The sequence below is a fragment of the Pyricularia oryzae genome, chromosome 6 (assembly GCF_000002495.2).
Source record: "Pyricularia oryzae 70-15 chromosome 6, whole genome shotgun sequence".
Taxonomy (NCBI): Eukaryota; Fungi; Ascomycota; class Sordariomycetes; order Magnaporthales; family Pyriculariaceae; genus Pyricularia; species Pyricularia oryzae.
Window position 1 is genome coordinate 532,253 of NC_017853.1, and position 18,264 is coordinate 550,516.

The following is an 18,264-nucleotide window of genomic DNA, read 5'->3' on the forward strand; positions in this document are numbered from 1 at the left end:
TCTGCAGGTCAAGTTATTCGTGTTGAAACGGTTGCGGCCTGTCAAAGGCCATCTTCATCAGCCCGATGTCCTCGGAAAATACCCTGCTAACTTGACTTCGACCAACCGGCTTCCCCGACTTGGTGGGATATACCACATCTGGCTTCCGTTTTCGTTTGTTCGACGCTAGCTGAACCAACGGAGGTCGAGGTGGCTCAAGCAGCAGTGCCCTTTCGAAGTCGATCATCATAACACCGCTGGTCTCCGCGTTGAAAAGCATGTTTGCCCCTCGCACATCCTTGTGGGCCACTCCCAGTTAATGCACTGCGTGCAACGACCGCATTGCCTTCCTTTCGAGCTCTTCCTCCCCACCACCCGTGATCCCTGTCGCATCAAGGTCACATCCCCCCCACGACAAGAACGTCATATGTATTACGTAGACACGATGGTCATAGTAGTACACCCTGTTCATTATCCGGAGATCGATGACCCCGAGAAAGACGGGCACATATACACCTTGGATGGGTTGCAGACGTGTGTAAACCGCCGCCTCGTGCTCAAGGTCTTTTACAAATGCCCGAACCGTGCCCTTGCCGACAAAGGTATAACCATAGTTAACCAGGCAAACCTTGAATAATACGCCGCGTGCACCTCCATAGCCCAACGGCGTAATCCCCTTATCTAATGACCGTTGTAGCTGCTCGAAGAGCAGATTGAGAAATTCGGCGCGGTTTATTGGATGACGGGCACAGGCGCGGCTTGGGCCACTATTGCGGTTGCTGTGAGAGCTGGGCTGCCTGTTGTGTAGTGCCATGTTAGGGCATTTTGCGTCGAGCAATCCGCCCTTGACGAGCCCTGACAGGCACTTTTGGGTGCAGTAGGGCCTGTCTTTCTCGTTGCTTCCTTCTCCGCCCCCACCCCGCGGCCGTCGAGCTAGAATCCGCTCGCTGCGTCGAGCTCCCTGAGCTCCCCGACCTTTTCTGCGTATCCGCCGTTCTGTCGGGCTCGGTGTGTCTGGCAAATCCCGTGCTGATTCGTCGTCTGATGATTCTCCTGGCTCTCTATGCTCGTATTCCTTCTTAGGCTCATCGCCCACATGCCGATGTCTTCTTCTCCGGAGAAGGTAGGGAGATCGATCGACACCTTTATAAGTTTCGGGTTGATAGCCGGGTGAACTGTCCGGCGCGAGTCGCTCGTCCTCTGGAATCGATCTGAGCGTTGTATCGAAATCTTCCACCCAAGTCTTCAGCTTCTGAGTAGCCTGGTGGCGCTCGTCTTGCCCACGCAATCGTTTTTCACCCGGTAGACCCAGCGCCATGAGGCTAAAGGCTAGATACTGCCCGACTGCCGTGCACAAGTGAAAATGGTCCGGATGGGCCAACACTTCAGCATTAGGCTCTGCAAGGTGATAAAAAAGCGTTTCAGGCTCGCGCCAGTCGATCTTGAGAAACACGATCGCTTCGCCCGTCGTTAATAAACCATACTCGAGTCCCCCTTCAATCATATAGTGGTAGGTTTGCGTAATGGCGGCCGCAGTCAGCCTCTCGGCGTGGTACTGGAAACGTGCATCTGGGTCCATCGACGTTGGGATGGTCTTCCGGTTAACCACTTCCTTGTAAATATTCATCGGGCGTAGACCAACGCGAAGGTGCGGCGCGGTTAGCTTGTGGGGTGGTTTGTACTCGGAAATGTAAATCATTGTGCGTCTTTCCGAGCCCGCGTCGTTGGATCGGTAGACGCAGATCTGATCGGGTCGCAGCCTGTTAAAATCGAGACTGTGGTTTGGAGTAGCAGGTGGGGTCGATGGGGTATCGCGGTATACCACCTCCTCTGCAACGTCGCTGATGGTATGTGGATAATTCTCGAAAATTATTCCGTTCCCTAGGTCAAATGCGCTTCTGACCCCTTCCACCTCTTTAAGCTTCCCTATAATCGCTTTGACAGGATCCTCGACACTGCTGTGCAAGAAGGACTCGAGCGTCTTCTCGTCTGCTATCTTACGCACTGAGATCCTTTTCCCTAAACCGGTGAGGAAAGCTCGATTCTCAAAGACACGGCTGTCGGCAGGGAAGGTGTCGTAAACTGTGCCGAATGTTATTCTCTGTTGCTGAATAAAGTCGGACCATGGCCGGACATTTGTGGGGCACCATTTATTTCGTGGGTTGGTGATAGGCCCCTTCGAGGTTAGTTTCTGGTCCCGTTTAATGTTAAAGCTGGAGAAAACCAGATCATGGCAGGCAGCGATGTATTCGTCAAGTGTAGTGGGTCGAGTTTGTTGTTCTGACGCTTCCGCGCGTTGTCGCTCCTGCTGCCGTTCTTTCTCCGCTTCTTCCGCACGTTGCTGCTCTCTTTCTGCGCGTTGCTGCTCTTTTTCTGCGCGTTGCTCTGCCTCTCGAAGCTGCCTTCTCAGCTCTTCCACACTCGTTAATTCGTCCATGACGCGTAGGTGCATAAGTCATGGAGCGGGTTGATTGGGACATTAGTGCCGCAACCCGAATGTTTTCTACTGCGGCGGTGTCTGAGTGGAGTCGTATTACGTACGCACGTTGCGAGGGGTAACCTGTCCGAAACACGCAAACTAACGGATCGACTGATGCACGGACGAAATTGAAGCGCCTCAGCGCGCCTACCTGTTCAACTGGTTGGGCACGTTTTGGAGCCGCTCAACTCGATGCAACTAGTTCACATGTATCACAATCGCAATCCGCACGCCATCCGAGGAGTGAGCATCGCTAAAGCAACAATTCACGTGATATGAAACATGTGCGGCTTATGCCATACGTGTTCAGAATCTCGGTATCCTCAGGCATAAGCTCAAAGTCCGAGTTGAAACAGCATATTGGCTGCCACTCTTTTCTCAGGCCTACTCCGGAACTGATATACCCATAGCCGCCTAGTGTGATCTACCTGCTGTACAACTGCCTGTTTCACTACTCGCATCTCCGCTCGAGGTTCTATATGCGGTAGGCCGCTCGGTTCAATGGTTTCCGTTCCCTCGAGCAATGGTACAGGCTGGGGTGAACCGTAGCCACCAAAGCCCACATCGAGCAAATAGTGTACGCCACCGATGCTGACAATATTAACGCGCACAAGTCCGCCGAATCTGTTATTGAAGGGCTTAAAAAGTCGCGAGCCTGCCAGAATGGCGTTAAATCCCAGCGACAGAAGGACCGTATTAAGCAATTGGTTCGTCTCAAAGCACCAACCACCGCGGTGGTGGCGGATAATCTTTTTAAAAAAACGCGTCGGCGAAACACCAAACCCCTTGTGCCAGGAGTAATAAGCCTAAAAATTCTAATACGGCACGCTAAAAAGATAATGCTTTTTAAGAAGGGTAAGGTAGGCTAGTTGAACAGAGGTAAGGTTGCTAACGGAGAAGATCCGCTTTGTAGGAGAAAAAGGTGGATTCGAAATATTAGGTATACCTATATAGTTTCCGAATTTCAGGAGCCGCTTTAAACAAGTCTGATTAGTTTCGAAGGGGCCCAGCAATAACATCTTAATTGTCTCAAATATCACAAAACACGGTTTAACAAGGCCAAGGAGCTTGCAAAAGGCCGGAAGGATATCAGGTTGGTGACAAATCACGTGACCAACCTGTTTGGGTTGAGCTTTAGTGCCTAGCCTAGTTGCAAAAAGAGGGGTCTAGGGATCCGTGTCACAACGTGACCCAGATTTGGGTCCGACCCAAATTTGGGACTAATAGGACAACTTTTGAGAAAAATAGAGCAAATATCTGAAAGAATTTGAGATATTATCAGGGTTGCCTACAGTACTATACTGTAGAAATGGAGTTTTACACAGACTTCAAGACAGTATTGGGTCGAAAAGGTGGTCAGGTTATCGAAAGGAAAAATATGAATCCCGCCAGTCAAAAAACAATTCGCTGTGAATTTGGACTTTCATCGACATAATGGTCAACTTCTAGGGTGTCCAAGATATTAACAGGTCCGAAACTAGGATTCCAAGGACAAGAACTTGAAAGCACGGGGAGACCGAAATTGGGCCAAGTCTTGCCCAGTTTCTGAATATGCCCGTTTTTGGTTGAGGCAACTTCAACCGTAGACCGCGAAGGGGCTTGGCGACTGCGCCACAGGCTCAGGCAGCGCTCACCCTTCGTTCAGCCTTGGCAAAATTAGTTCAGGGCATATTCACCCTTCGTTCAGTCTTGGCAATAGCATTTCAGGATTATAGACAAGAATGGAAATTCAAGAGGGCAATTTATGCGTGTGACAATGGTCTGTTCTGCTATGATTGATATGCGACATATCAATCATATCCCTCTCTTGGCAATCACGTGATGTCACGTGTCTTTTCCCCTTATGTAATCCTTTCCCGCCGGTCGGTGATTCCTTTTGGCGAATGTCGTCAGGAGGGGTGTGACCCCACCTGGCCTCCTTGGTGCTGGCCCAATTTGTCTGGTCGTAACATCAGGTCTCCCCTCCTTTGGCCAAGTCCCTTTGGCCTTTAAGTAGTCCGTACTCCCCTGATCCTTGTCTCTGGTTTCGTTCCTTCTTGCTAACTTCTTTGCGCCATGTCTAGCCGAGTTAACAAATCTCGCGGTCGTTCTTCCACCGCTCGTCGTAACGACTTGCTTTCTGTGCTTCTCTCTTCAGCGGTCGAAATGCCTTCTTGTTCTGCTTGCGAGTCGCAAGGGATTGCGAAATGCGCTGTGTCGCCTCGTGATTCCTCTCGTTGTGTCGAGTGCGTCCGCCTCGGTCGCTCGCGATGTGATGTGATGGGTGTCTCGCGGGAGCAGTTACACAGGATCGCGGCTCAACATTCGAAGCTTGAGTCTGAGTTGGAGGCGGCGGAGGAGAAAGTCCTTCGCCTGCGCAGACAAAAGAAAATGTGGTTTGAAAGGATGATGAGGGCGGTCCGTCGTGGTATTGACAATCTGGAGGAATTGGATCGGGTGGAGCGTGAAGAGGCAGAGCAGGAGGAGCGGCGGCGATCAGCCGAGGTTCTTCCTGAAGTGTCCCTGGAGTCGCTTCTTCCGGATTCCAATTTTGTCTGGGATTCGACTTTCCCGATGGGTCCTCTGAATCCTTCGTTGTTGGATGAGATGAATGTTCTTGCGCAACATTCCGTTGGTACGTCGTTTTTCTGGTGTTTTTATTTTGTGTTGCATACTGATCGTTTCTTTGTAGGTTCGTCTGGTGGTATGGTTTCGAGTCCTGGTCGGCCCTTAACTTCTGGGAATGGTAGGTGGTGCTTTCTTAGGTCGTCCTCTTTTTCTTGGCTGACTTGCTCGCAGATCCAACTCCTGATAGTACTGGCGGAGCGGTTCCTGGCAATCCTGGAGGTGGTTAAGGGGTTCCCACGTGTTTTCTTCATGCCCATAGTTTTCCCATTTAACAAGGTACTCTGTTTTGCCGTGGTTTCGTCTGTGGTCGAGTATTCGTTCAACGTCGTAGGTTTGTTCTGCGTCGATCTCGATCGTTTCTTGTGTGCTGGTGCCGTGTGGTGCTGGTTCCAGTAGCGATACGTGAAATGTGGGGTGAATTTTCATGGTGTCTGGTAATGACAGTCTGTAGTTGGTGTCGCTGATTTTCTTGCTGATTTTAAAAGGTCCAAGCTTCTTAAAATCGAGCTTGCTGTTAGGTCGTTGTGTTTTGATGTTGCGTCGAATGAGGTAGACGCTATCTCCCTCCTTGAAGGATGGTCCCTTCATCCGATGCTGATTGGCGTATTTTATTATTCTTTCTCGTACGAACTCTAGTTCCTGCTGGAGTTCTTTGTGTAATTGTCGTAACTCGCTCGCTTGTTTATCGGCTCGCGGTGCCGTAGTCGTGGTTCTTGGTTCTCCGTACGCTGTAAGGTTAAATCCATAATTGGCGTAGAACGGGGTTGTCTTGGTACTTTCGTTTTCTGAGCTGTTGTAAGCGAATTGTGCTGTGGGTAATAACCGTACCCAATTGTCTTGTTTGTGGTTCACATAACATCTTAGATATTGTTCCAGTGTTTGGTTGGCTCGTTTTGTTTGTCCGTCCGTCTGTGGGTGGAATGCTGTGGATAGCTTGTGGTCTGTTCCTAGCTGTTCCATCAGGGATTTCCAAAATCTTAATGTGAAGAGCTTGTCTCTGTCTGTAATAATGTTTTCTGGAAGTCCGTGATTGCTGACAATCACTCGTAGGAATGTGTAGGCGATTTCTTCGGCGTTGCTGCTTTCTTTGTATGGTAGGAAGTAGGCGTATTTGGTGAGCTTGTCCACTATAACCAGTATGCTGTCGTACTTGGTCTTAGTGAGTGGTTCTTCCGAAGGAGGTAACTTGACGATGAAGTCCATTGTGATGGTCTGCCATGCCTTGCTGGGGGCTGGTAAGGGTTGTAGGAGTCCGTAAGGCCTATGTCTTGCGGACTTGCTTTTGGCACAAAGTTCGCAATCCTTGATAGCTTCTCGTACTTCTTGTCGCGTTCCTCGGAAGTTATGGTGTTGCTTTAGCCGTTTCCATGTCTTGGAAATTCCTTGGTGTCCGTGGGCTTTGTTTCCGTGGATCTTCCGTATTTCTTCTGGTGTGGTTACCGTATTTGTTGTTATAAGGCTCCGGTGTGCTGGTAAAAGGTTTCCGTTTCCGTCTGTGGTGAGGATAACCCGTGTTTCCTCTGGCACTATATTCTCGTGATCTGGTCTTCGGCTGAGGGCGTCGGCCCTGCCGTTTTCTGTTCCTTTTCGGTAGATGATCCTAAAATGGAATTCTGACAGGAATTCTGACCATCTGATTTGTCGTTTGTTCAACACTTTGCTAGTGGTGAAGTGGGTCAGGTTCTTGTGGTCCGTGTAAACTAACACCTCGTGTTTAGTTCCGGATAACTGTGGTTTCCATTCTTCAAATGCTCGAATAATGGCCATAAGCTCTTTGTCGTGAATCTGGTAGTTGAATTCTGGTCCATGTAGTTTTTGTGAGAAGAAGGCGCAAGGATGCAACCGTCCTTCTTCGTCTCGCTGACTGAGTTGTCCTCCGATCGCATAGTCCGATGCGTCGGTCTCGACTTCAAAAGGTTTCGTTGGGTCTGGTATCTTGAGGATTGGTTCTCTGGCTACTGCGTCTCGTAGCTGTTCAAAGGCCTGTTGTGTTTGTTCCGTCCACTGGAATTCTAGGTCCTTCTTGGTCATGTTGGTCAATGGGGTGGCGATCGCGCCGTATCCCTTGATGAACCTTCTGTAAAAGTTCACGAATCCGAGGAATGCCCGAACGTCTTTTACGTTCTGTGGTTGAGGCCATTCCTTTACTGCTTGGATTTTCGATTCCTCCATCCTAATTTCTCCAGGAGCGATAGTGTATCCTAGGAAATTGACTTTCTTGCTGTGAAAAAGACACTTCTCGGGCTCAACTAAAAGCTTAGCGTCTTGCAGCTTCTGTAAGACTGTGTGAACGTGTTGCTTGTGTTCTTCCAACGTCTTGGAAAAGACAAGGATGTCGTCCAGGTAGACAACGACGAAAATGTCTAGGCATTCCCTGAGAACGTGGTTGATCATGGTTTGGAAGGTTGCTGGGGCGTTGGTAAGACCGAAGGGCATTACTAGGTACTTATAATGTCCTCGTCTGGTGCGAAACGCGGTTTTCCATTCTTCGCCTTCCTTCACACGGATCAAATTGTATGCTCCTTTGAGGTCTAGTGTCGTAAACCATTGTGCTTGGTAGAGCATGTCTCGGAGTTCTCCTATTAGTGGGAGTGGGTAGCAATTTTTTATGGTAATGTCGTTTAATTGTCTGTAGTCCACGCATAGTCGTAATTTTCCGTTCTTCTTTGGTACGAAGAGGATTGGGTATCCTGCTGGTGATGTTGATGGTCTGATGTAACCTTTCTTGAGGTTCTCTGCGAGGTACTCGTCTAGTGCCTCCATCTGTGTCGGGTTTAAGCCGTATATCTTGTGGAACTTGGGCTGTGTTCCTTCTTTCAATGGTATCTCGTGGTCGAACGGACTATGCTCGGGTAGTCCTGTTTCGAGTTCGGGGCTGAATAGTCGTCCATACATCCGGTATTCGGCCGGGATGTTGTCGATCAATGTGGTAAGGTTCGATCGTTCTTCGCTCATGGATAGTCGCGATCCTTCCGATATTGGCTCCAGGCGTGGCTCGCTTTTCCTCAATAGCGCCATAATTTTTTGTTGATTTCGCTCCTGTGCCCTACGCTCGTTGCGTAAAGTCCGTTTCTCGGATTTTCCTTCAGAGGCTAACGGCTCTTCCCATTGGACTTGGCCGGTTGTCCAATCTATCCGGGGGTTGCTCCTTCTAAGCCAGGGGATTTCTAATATCACGTCTTTGTCCCCTATTTCCGTGATATCTAAGGTGATTTGTTCCTTTCGTCCATAGCTTTCCATCCAGAGGTGTACGGTCTTTGTTTCGATGGTGCCGTTCCCGTATAAAACTGCCTCTCCTTCCACGGTTTGCAACTGGTATGGTTCCTTTTTTTGCTGCCAAGGTATCCGTCGTTTCGCTACGACCCTTGGTGAAATATAGTTGCCTTGTGCTCCACTGTCGAGGAGTGCTCGTATGGGTCTGCCATCGAGTCGTATGTCGAGAAATATGTGTTTATGTGCTGCTATGGTGTCTTGTGTAGCGTTCAGGGTTCTTTGTTCCGTTCCTGTTGTCGCCGTTCGGTGCCCTGTGCCGTCTGGCTGTCCTAGTTTTTTGACTTGCTGGACTCGCGTCGTGGGTCCTTGTTTTTCTTGTCCCTGGGTGTGTGGCTACTTCTTGTTTCGACTAGGTCAAGTGGGTGCTTCGCTGGCACGGGTGTCTTGCGTGCGTTCGTGGTTATCTCGTTATCTCGTACGTTGGGGTTCCACACAATTCTGGTTATTGGTGCAGGTCCTGGTTGCCGTGATTTCTGTTCGTGCCAGGCCTGTGCTTTGGCTAGCATATGTACTCTGCATACGCTTCGGGTGCACTTATACCATGGGAACTGTTTCTGGTTGCAACACGCCATGGGATAGTTGTCGTTAGGCGTGAAGATTGCGGCTGGCTCAGTGTTAAGTCTTATTTTAATTTCCCAATTTGGTAGGTCGGTTGTGGTATATACTTCGTGAATGCCTGTTGCTTTGCGTCGTCGTGGGAAAAAGTTGTGGACTATCTTCCTGCTTAAGTGGAGTCCACAGTTGTCTCGGAAGCATTCTGCCCAAAAGATCTCTGCGTGTTGAGGGTGTTTGGTGTCCAAGGTCGGGTGGTCTCCAAAAGTTGCATTGACTGGTCCTGTAGGATGTCGAATCTGTGCCTGAAGTGGCAATCCGGGAAACTGTACTAATTGGTCGTCTCGGTGTAAGTCGATGTGCTTCTTTTCGTATATATATAGGGGTTGTTTTCCCTTGCTGCGTTGTACTGGCTCGAGGGCATGGTCTCTTCCTCGCTGGACTCTTCCTCGGAATCCTCGCTTGATTCTTGTATTGAGGATCGATTGGTTGTCCTGATGTGGTGGGTTTGTCCCAAAGGTTCCTCATCCGATTCTCCGGAGGCATCCGAGTCCGTGAGTTCGGGTAGTTGGGTCTCTTGTCGGTGTAACTTCGTTGATTGTCCTGTCCCTAGGGGTACTCGGTTTCCTACTGCTAGGGTTCGAGTGCCTCGGGGCTTCTGTGGGTACCATCCTGCGTCGATCTTGGAACTATTGTGGGTCATACAATTGTCATCGTAGCAGGTGGTCCAGCTCATCGTGCTATGTTGGTCAGGCCGTAGTTGCTGGTGATTGGTGGCATTAAGTCCTCGTGGTTTTTCGGTCTTGCCCCTAAAATCAGGGATATCTTCCTGGTTTCTTGGGCAGTTTCTGGCGATGTGCCCTGTCTTGTCGCATTTGAAGCACTTGCCACTCTTGGGGTCTTTACGGGGCTTCTTGTGTTGTGTGGCACTGAGGTCCATGGGTCCACTGTGGGTACCATAAGCTGTACTGTAGGTCTGGGGTGCCATGTGACGGGGCTGCTGCCATCCACCATTGTTTCTGTGGTATGTGGGTTGGGGGTGTTGGTACTTGCGTCCCGTGTTGGTTTGTCGAGTTGAGGTGACGAACACTCGCTGTCCGCCTTGTTTTTCCTGTCGGCGTTCGTAAATCCGGTTGTCAAGTTTGATGGCAAGTTCGACGTACTCGAGGAAATCCTCGGGTCGGTCGAGCTTGGATACTTCGTCTTTTACTTCTAACTTCAGTCCTTGGTAGAACTGGAGGATCTTGGTTTCTTCGGTCATGTCCAGCCTTGTTGCTAGCCTTCTGAACTCGGCTGCATAAGCGGAGGCTGACTTGGTTTGTCGTAGGTTGGCCAAATCTCGTTCGGTCTGTCGTTTCTCATCGGGTTCCTGGAACAAGGAACGGAGGGTGCGTTCATACCCTGCGAAGGTTGAAAAAATGTCGGTGACTTCTTGGCGTCGTTCTTCGGGGGGTACATCAAGCCATTCCTGCAACAGGGGCTCGAACCAAGACAAGGCTCGTCCTCGAAGGAAAGTGGCCGCGTGTACCACCTTTTCTGTTTCGCTGCGGAAAGTTTCCAAATGGAATGCTTGGTAGGTGCGTACCTGTACAAGGTACCCTTTAAGTTGTCCAGGTGTGCCATCGAACGTGGCTGGGGGGTTAAGCTTGAGTCTCTCGCGCCCATCAAGAGGGGTTGAGGTAACGTTAGCACTGGCTCGGAGAGCCTGTAGTTCCTCTTGGAGTTGGGTTGCGCGGAGCGTCTGTTCGTGAAGCTCCTGGTTGGTCCTAGCAACCTGCCTGCGGAGCTGGTCTTCCTCGTCCTCGCTGTCGCTATCGTCCTTGGGCCGAACAGGGGCTTTCTGGGCCGCCTTGCTGCTCGTAGCCGGGGTGCTGGGGGTGTTGTTCTTGGACGTCTGGGAAGACATGTTGTCGGATACTGCTCGGTATGTTTCAAGGCAAAGTACTGAACAGGAGCAATCAAAATGTTACGATCAAGGTATCGGGGTAACCTGTTCTTAGGGTAAAGTACAGTGGGTTGAAGCAACTGAGCGTCTGACTGGGTAACTGGGGTTCTCAATGACTGGGGGTGAAGTTATGATCGTTCTCAAGTAAGTATTGAGGTTAACTAGAGTTTGATTGCTGCTCAGCAATCCTAGAATCGAATCTATCTACATGGTAATGAGCGTGCCTTATATAGACTATGTCCCTCGACGTGATATGCTTGATATGTTCCATAGCCGACATATCATTTGTTCTGCTATGATTGATATGCGACATATCAATCATATCCCTCTCTTGGCAATCACGTGATGTCACGTGTCTTTTCCCCTTATGTAATCCTTTCCCGCCGGTCGGTAATTCTCTTTGGCGAATGTCGTCAGGAGGGGTGTGACCCCACCTGGCCTCCTTGGTGCTGGCCCAACTTGTTTGGTCGTAACACATGGCCTTGACCTAGCTTCAGGAGGGAAAACAAGATGGGGAAAACATGGCAATTTGCCCTAGGAAATACCTAGGTCCCTAATTGACCCACCCAAACTCCTCCATAAAGCCGTCCTCGACACCAGAAACGGAGGTGAAGACCTCCCTACCCAGATCCTCCAGCTCGCAAGCCGCGGCTTCGTAGCCAATCTCCATCAGACACTGAGAAGCGTACATTGCCGCGAGGATGGCCCCCTCGGCCTGGATTGCCACCCGGCGGTCGATGGTCACCCTGTTGCCGTGCATCGTGACAAAGTAGCCCGAGTCGCGGAGGACGTTCAAGAAGGCGCGGAGGGCGTTTCGGGGCTGGGAGCTGATGCACATGGCCGCGCAGAGGCCAATGTCGTGGCAGAATGGCCGCGGCAGCCGGTCAAAGTAGGGGGCCGTGTAGGTCTCCTGGATCTCTTTGAGCAGCCTCTTGACTTTGGCCTTTTGGCTCGGCGGGAGCACGTCGACCATGTCGGTGCGCAAGGGGTTCGCGGTCAGGAACGCGTGGATCTCCTCGCGCAGACGCACGCGCTTCTCGGCGGCGGCGGGAGGGACCGCCGCCTCGGCGCGGCACATCTCGCAGTCGCACTCGAAGCCGTAGCTGGTCTTGAACTTGCTCCGCCTCGACTCGAACGGCTCGGCCAGGCTCGCGTAGCCCATGAAAATCTCCGCCCCGGCTGGGATGTCGCGCGCCGCGCGCACAATCATCATGTCGCCGATGAAGGCCCGCGTCGCGTTCGGGATGCACGTGTGGTTGGCGTACGCCGCATGCAGCCACATGCCCGTGCTCGATTCCGGCCCGCCCTCCTGCACGTTCATGCGCTCCTTGTCTCGCGACCTGAGCCTGGGGCAGCCGAAGCCGTTGAGCTCGGCGATGGACTGGACCCGGAAGGTGTCCACCGCGACCTTGCCGTCGACCACCTTGGGCTGCTTGTCGTCGCCAAACTTGCCGCCGTCAAAGAGGTCATAATACCGTTTGGCAAGAGACGGGTTCCAGGTCATCTTGTCGATCATGCCAAAGAGGCGCAGGTTGTGCGTTCCCACCGAGACGACCTCCGTGTTGATGTTGATGAGGACCGCCAAGTCTCCCGCGTCGCGGTGGACTGTGAAAAAGGCCTTCTCGACAAATATCACATCACCCTCGCACAGCGGGACCGTGGCGAAAAGACCACGTCCGCGGTTGTCCGTCTTGGCGATTCTGGTGCGGTTCAAGAAGGATGCATGGTCCAGTAGGCCGTGTTCCAAAGTTACCGACCTGAGCATTCTGGAGAAGTCGTACAGCCCAGATTCCTGCTCCAAGAGGCGCTTGTTGGTGCGAGAAAGCTCTAGTTTTGTCTCCTCGTGATTCTTGTCAAGCGCAAGCGCAGCTTCGAAATGCCTCTTCGCTTGCTCAAAGTCTCGCATGTCATAGGCAGCTCTACCTGCTCGAAACAGAGCCTTGATGTTGAGGTCCTTGGCCTCCTCGTCTGCGTCACTGACCTGAACCATGGAGGCCAAGGCATCGGAAATCGCCAGTTCCCAACGACCGAGGCGCAGGTAGGCCGCGGACCGGTTCCGCCAAAGATCCCGCTTGACGTCTTCGTCACCGTCGCTGGCCATCTCCAGCGCGTGCGAGTAAAGGTCAATCGCTGCTTCGAACTTGCCATTCTTGAATGCGGTGTTGCCGTCCTCCTTCAATTCAAGCACGGATGGGTCTGCCTTGGTCTTGTGTGTAGCCAGACTGTCAGGGATAATGCTGCTGCCCGGTCTGAGCCGGACGAAATCACTGGGGTGGTCTACCCGGACGAAGAGGCCACCGTCGGCAGTCCGCTTGTAGTAGGGCTCCTTGATGGCGACGACGGCACCTTGAGGGAGGACCGCATCGGGCTCAACGGTTTGGGGGAGGTTGTAGATGGCTAGTCGGTCGACATCGCCAAGCTCATCCTCGATGGCATTCTGAATGGATGTCAGCTTGGTGGGGTGACAAAAAGCCCTTACGATGAGCACGCGGCCACGGTGCTGCGTCTCGAGCCTGAGGTCTCGGATCATTATGGGCACGAGAGTTGAAAGAGGCAACGTGCAGGGAGGATACGCCGCGCCGATGAAGCAAGCCCGGATATGGTCTCTCTGCCCCATAAAGTTACGCATGGACTTGCTCAATGCCTGAGTGAGCAGCATGTCAGCAAGTGATTATTTATTCTTCACGAGATGAGGGTTCCAGGAGCATCATACAGCCATTGTAAACTCTTGCTTCAGTGTTTTTCGAGAGCGCCTCAACGAGTCTGGCGGCTTCTTGCCCTTGTGCGCAAGGGCTTCAACAAGCTTGACCTTTTGCTCCTTGAGCATGGCAAGGTATCTTTCCAAGTTCGGATCGTCTGCCATGGTGACGTATCTGCGATGGATACTATGCTGTAAATGAGATGGACGGGTGGATGATGTGAAGGCCTTGTTCGGGTTTCTGTGCGCCAGAGTACAGAGACCTGGTGAATCTTTTCATCAACGCGTGAAAGATTAAGTGGTCAAGCGTTTGTTTTTATCTTGGGTTCCATGGGGCGAGTTCATGAGAGATCCAATTTATCTGCTGATTGCCTGCCTGGTACCCCACGTCAACCTGAGGCGGACGTGCAGTTCCAATCAAAACGAGGCAACAAATAATGACCAGCCGTTTGCTTTGGACACGAAAACCAGCATCATCTTCGACCCCGCATCGGGTTCAGGCATGAGAAAAGGTGTGGTCGTACACGTCTGTGTAACATGCAAGCCAGGCAGATTTGCGCCTGTCGACAAGGTATGCAGGTGTGGTATGATGTTCGATAAACCCAGCCAGCATATATTCTTGGCTTCCTTGTCCCGCAGATATCGTGGACGCTAAACGCTAAAGATGTGTATTGATAACAATAACGTTTGATCTTACCTAATAATTAATATATTTCGATTAATACTTGGTTATATATTATACCGAAAAACGTACTTTTATTTTAAAATTCAAAATAGCAAAATTAATATTTAAATTGTGAATAACACTATTTGGAAACCTCAAATAGGTTTTTATCCAATGCTTTTTCAATTAATACTTTATTTGAAAAACCCGCTGTTTAAAATGCAATATTCGCGTTTATTTTATGCAAAATTAATTTAAAATCCAAATATATAATATTAATAACCATTTTATAATTAAAATCTTATTGTTTTTCAAAACAAATTGAAAACGTTATACAATATGCTCTTTAATTTCATTATAATATTAAAAACAATTTATTAATTCTAATATGCTTTTATTCATTTTATAATTTATTTTTTCGGACGTTTTTTATAAACGTTTAACCGACGGGTGGTCGAACTTTCGATATGTCATTTGTATTTCTTATAAGGATATTTATTATTATATTTGCGTTTTTTGTAAGATATATCGCTGGTCTTTTTTATTCCGTCCCAGTTAAATAAAATTATAAATATTTCCATTCAAATAAAACTGGTTTTTTTATATTGTCGGTTTTTACAAATTTGTTACTAATATTATTTAAATATATATTAAATTTACTTACATTTTAAATATAAACTGAAAAAATATTTCTATTAATATTGCGTTAAATATAATTATACCAATTTAAATATTTAACGCTATTTGTTTTATTATTATAATATTTGTTTATCTTAAAGTATACCGTGGTTTTATTTGGGTTTCTTTTATTAATATAAATATCCGGTTTTCGGCGTTAAAATATCTTAGTTTGGTTTATTTCGGCGGTAAATTTTATAATTATTTTTATATTAAATATAAGTTTATATTAAATTTTATTTATATTCCGTTTATGTAAAATTTGGCATAAATCTTCTTCTTTCTATTCGTTTATAATTTTAAACTTTTTTATACTTATTTTAATCGGTATCGGAATAATATATTGGTTACAAATTTGACGGTTTTATATTTTATAAAATAAATAAAAATGCAATAACTTTTTAAAAGAAATATCCTTTATTTTTCTAACGTTTATATTATTATTTAAAACGCTATTTTGTTTTTTAATATATTCTGATTTTCCCCGGGTTTTATAAATTATTTACTTTCGCGTTTTGTTTTTCTTTTCAACGATCCCGGATTTTCCGTTCGCGGAAATATTACTTTTTTTTAAAAATAATTGGAAGGCCGGTATTTTAATTTTTTATATATAATATTTTATATTTGTAAAAATACGTTATTTTTAATTAATATCCTTTTGCGTATTACGATTAAAATATCGGATAATTTGTTTTTATAATAAAATATAATGGGTTAAAACAATTAAATGTTTAACTGGGTAATTCGGGGTTTTTAATAATTGGGGGTAAAATTATTATCGCGTATTAAACCACCGCAATTAACCATAAAAACGTGCACTCCAATTTTAAACAAAACAATTAACCATATTAAATTTAAATTGGGCTAAATGCAATTAAATTATTAACAGCGGTTTTAATTCCGCGTTTTGTCAAACACCTAACATTTATTTATTTAATTTAACGCGTTTTTTTATTTAAATACGATTTTATAACGCGCATAACATTTTTTTATTTTATTTTCCTAAAATTAAACTGGTATTGTACCGAAATTTATTCGATTATATAAACCCAACCAAATAAATATATTTATTTGAATAAATTAAATAAAAATAACGTTTATAACAATTATAAACCCGGAAAACGTTTAATCCAAAAAGTTTTATAAATCGTTTATTTTATTTACAAATTATATAATTTATTTACGTATTATATTTTTTTAATATTTATTATTAAACGTTTTTCCCTATTATATTTCCGCAAATTACAAATTTGTTTATAATATTTTACTTTTCCGAAAAAAAAATTGAATTTGCCATTATTACGTTCCGTACGGCGAAAAAATAGCCTAAATAATATTTATTTATTAAAACCGCAATTAGCAAACGTTATATTTGGATTTTAATTAATTTTTTAATTAAAAATATATTTAACCCCATTTATATTAAAACCACCAAAAACCTTTTTTTAAAAACCCTTGTAATAAAAAAAATAATGTGGAAAAAACGTTTGAATTTGGATACCAATAGCGAATTCGACGAAAAATTAACAATATACCAAAAATTTGGAAAATAATACGATAATATAACCCTCGTTTTATTTATTTCCAATATAACCAAATATTATATTAATGTCACGGGCAGGCAGGGCGGACAGGTAGGTGCGGGCGATCAGGTAACAGGACAGAGTATATTGGCTATCTAGTCTTCCAGGTACAGGGTAGCAGGTGGTTGTTGACGAAGACGTAGCTCGAGGAGCTACATATCGGAGACTGCAGAGATTTCGCGTAGATATACGCGCGCGAGGCGCTCGGCCCTCGCGCCTTCACGTGACAGGGGTCATGACTAAGCGACAGCCCAGTGGCTGTCCTTCAGGTCTGTGACAGTATTCCCCCCTTCCAGGCCGAGCTCCGTCACGGCCGGGGCCCGGGCTTATGGGGGTATCGACGGTGGAAATTTTTTACCAATTGAGCAGCGTTTTCCAGGTAATCGGCAGGTTCAGTCGTGGGTTCGCTATATCCAGCCCAACGGACGATATATTTCAGCCGGCGGCCTCCTCGGCCGCGGGTTTCCCAAAAGGAGTCGAGGATCTCTTCGACTTCGTATTCTCTCTCACCTTCCACTTCCAAATGGGGTGGCGGTGCAGGTTGTTGGCCCGGCAGGGGCTCAACGTCAGCAGGTTTTAGTCGGTTTATATTGAAAACAGGGTGTACTCTCATAGACGACGGCAGGTCCAAACGGTAGGCGTACGGGCTAATCACTTCAGAAATTCGGAAGGGTCCCAAGTTCTTCCAATCCAGTTTCTTCTGCGGGCGGGCGGTCTGGATGTTCCGTGCGTCTAACCATACATATTGGCCGACGGTAAGCCGGCGGGCCGGGGTACGGTGTCGGTTCGCCTGTTCTTCGTAACGGGCTTGGGCGGCGGTCATTTCGGCGCGGGCTTGTTCCAGAATGGCTTCCATTCGGGCGGCTAGCTTTTCGGCATCCCGCTGGGCGGGCAAAGGCTGGTTCAGGGGTACCGGCTCGAATCCCATGCGGGGATGGAATCCGTAAGTCGCGTAAAACGGGGAGGTTCCGGTGGTCTCGGACTTGTGGGAGTTGGCTGTGAATTCGGCGAGGGGAAGCCAACTTTCCCAATCATCTTGCAGGTAGGCCACATAAGCTCTCAAATATTGTTCCAGGGACGCGTTAAAACGCTCGGTCTGTCCGTCAGTCTCGGGGTGGTGAGCAGTGGATAGCAGGCTGTCGATTTTCAAACGGGTTGTCAGGTGTTTCCAAAACTTCGACACGAATTGGGTGCCTCTATCCGAAACTATCGTCAGGGGCAACCCGTGTAGTTTCCATACGTGGTGTAGGTACAGGTTGGCGGTGTCCTCGGCATTGCAGGTCCCTTTACAAGGGACGAAGTGTCTCATCTTAGTCAGGCGGTCTACGACCACTAGGATGGCGTCGTGGCCGTTGCTTTGCGGCAAATGTGTGATAAAATCCATCGACAGGTGTTGCCATGAGCGTTCAGGAGTGGGCAGGGGTCGCAGGAGGCCCTGGTGGCCTTCGCGGGACGGGTTGATTCGGCGGCAGGTCTGGCATTTCTTTACCCATAATGATACGTAATGTAGCATTCCGGGCCAGTAATATTCTCGGGACAGCAGGTCGTAGGTTTTTGCTTTGCCGGGGTGACCGGCGACGGGGGAGTCGTGGCAGCGGCGCAGGATCTCGGCTTTCAGATTATTCGAATCGGGTACGTATAGTCTATTGCGGTAATACAAATAGCCGGATCGTTCTTCGCATTCGGCCAATTGCAGCTTGGGGTGGCGGTCGGCGCCTGTCCTCAACGCTTCTAGGGCAGATTGCGTTATCGGGTCGGATTCGTATCCGGCGTCTAGTAGCTCTATCAGGTGTCTTGGCAATAGGG

General features: G+C 48.1%; 3 protein-coding genes across 3 annotated transcripts; all 3 read right to left on the minus strand.

Moving 5' to 3' along the window:
* Positions 1-295: 295 nt before the first annotated feature.
* MGG_15368 (uncharacterized protein) lies at positions 296-2,416 on the minus strand (the record flags this gene model as incomplete). Its single annotated transcript, XM_003719265.1, has 1 exon — positions 296-2,416. The coding sequence occupies one exon, from the start codon at positions 2,414-2,416 to the stop codon at positions 296-298; it is 2,121 nt and encodes a 706-aa protein (XP_003719313.1).
* A 6,805-nt stretch (positions 2,417-9,221) lies between these two features.
* On the minus strand, positions 9,222-10,796 carry MGG_17588 (uncharacterized protein; the record flags this gene model as incomplete). Its single annotated transcript, XM_003719266.1, has 1 exon — positions 9,222-10,796. The coding sequence occupies one exon, from the start codon at positions 10,794-10,796 to the stop codon at positions 9,222-9,224; it is 1,575 nt and encodes a 524-aa protein (XP_003719314.1).
* Positions 10,797-11,286: 490 nt separating this feature from the next.
* Positions 11,287-14,027, minus strand: MGG_11084 (TPR domain-containing protein). Its single transcript, XM_003719267.1, has 2 exons — positions 13,549-14,027; positions 11,287-13,479 (listed from the first exon to the last, which is right to left on the minus strand). The coding sequence occupies exons 1-2, from the start codon at positions 13,696-13,698 to the stop codon at positions 11,389-11,391; spliced, it is 2,241 nt and encodes a 746-aa protein (XP_003719315.1). The 5' UTR covers positions 13,699-14,027; the 3' UTR covers positions 11,287-11,388.
* Positions 14,028-18,264: the final 4,237 nt, after the last annotated feature.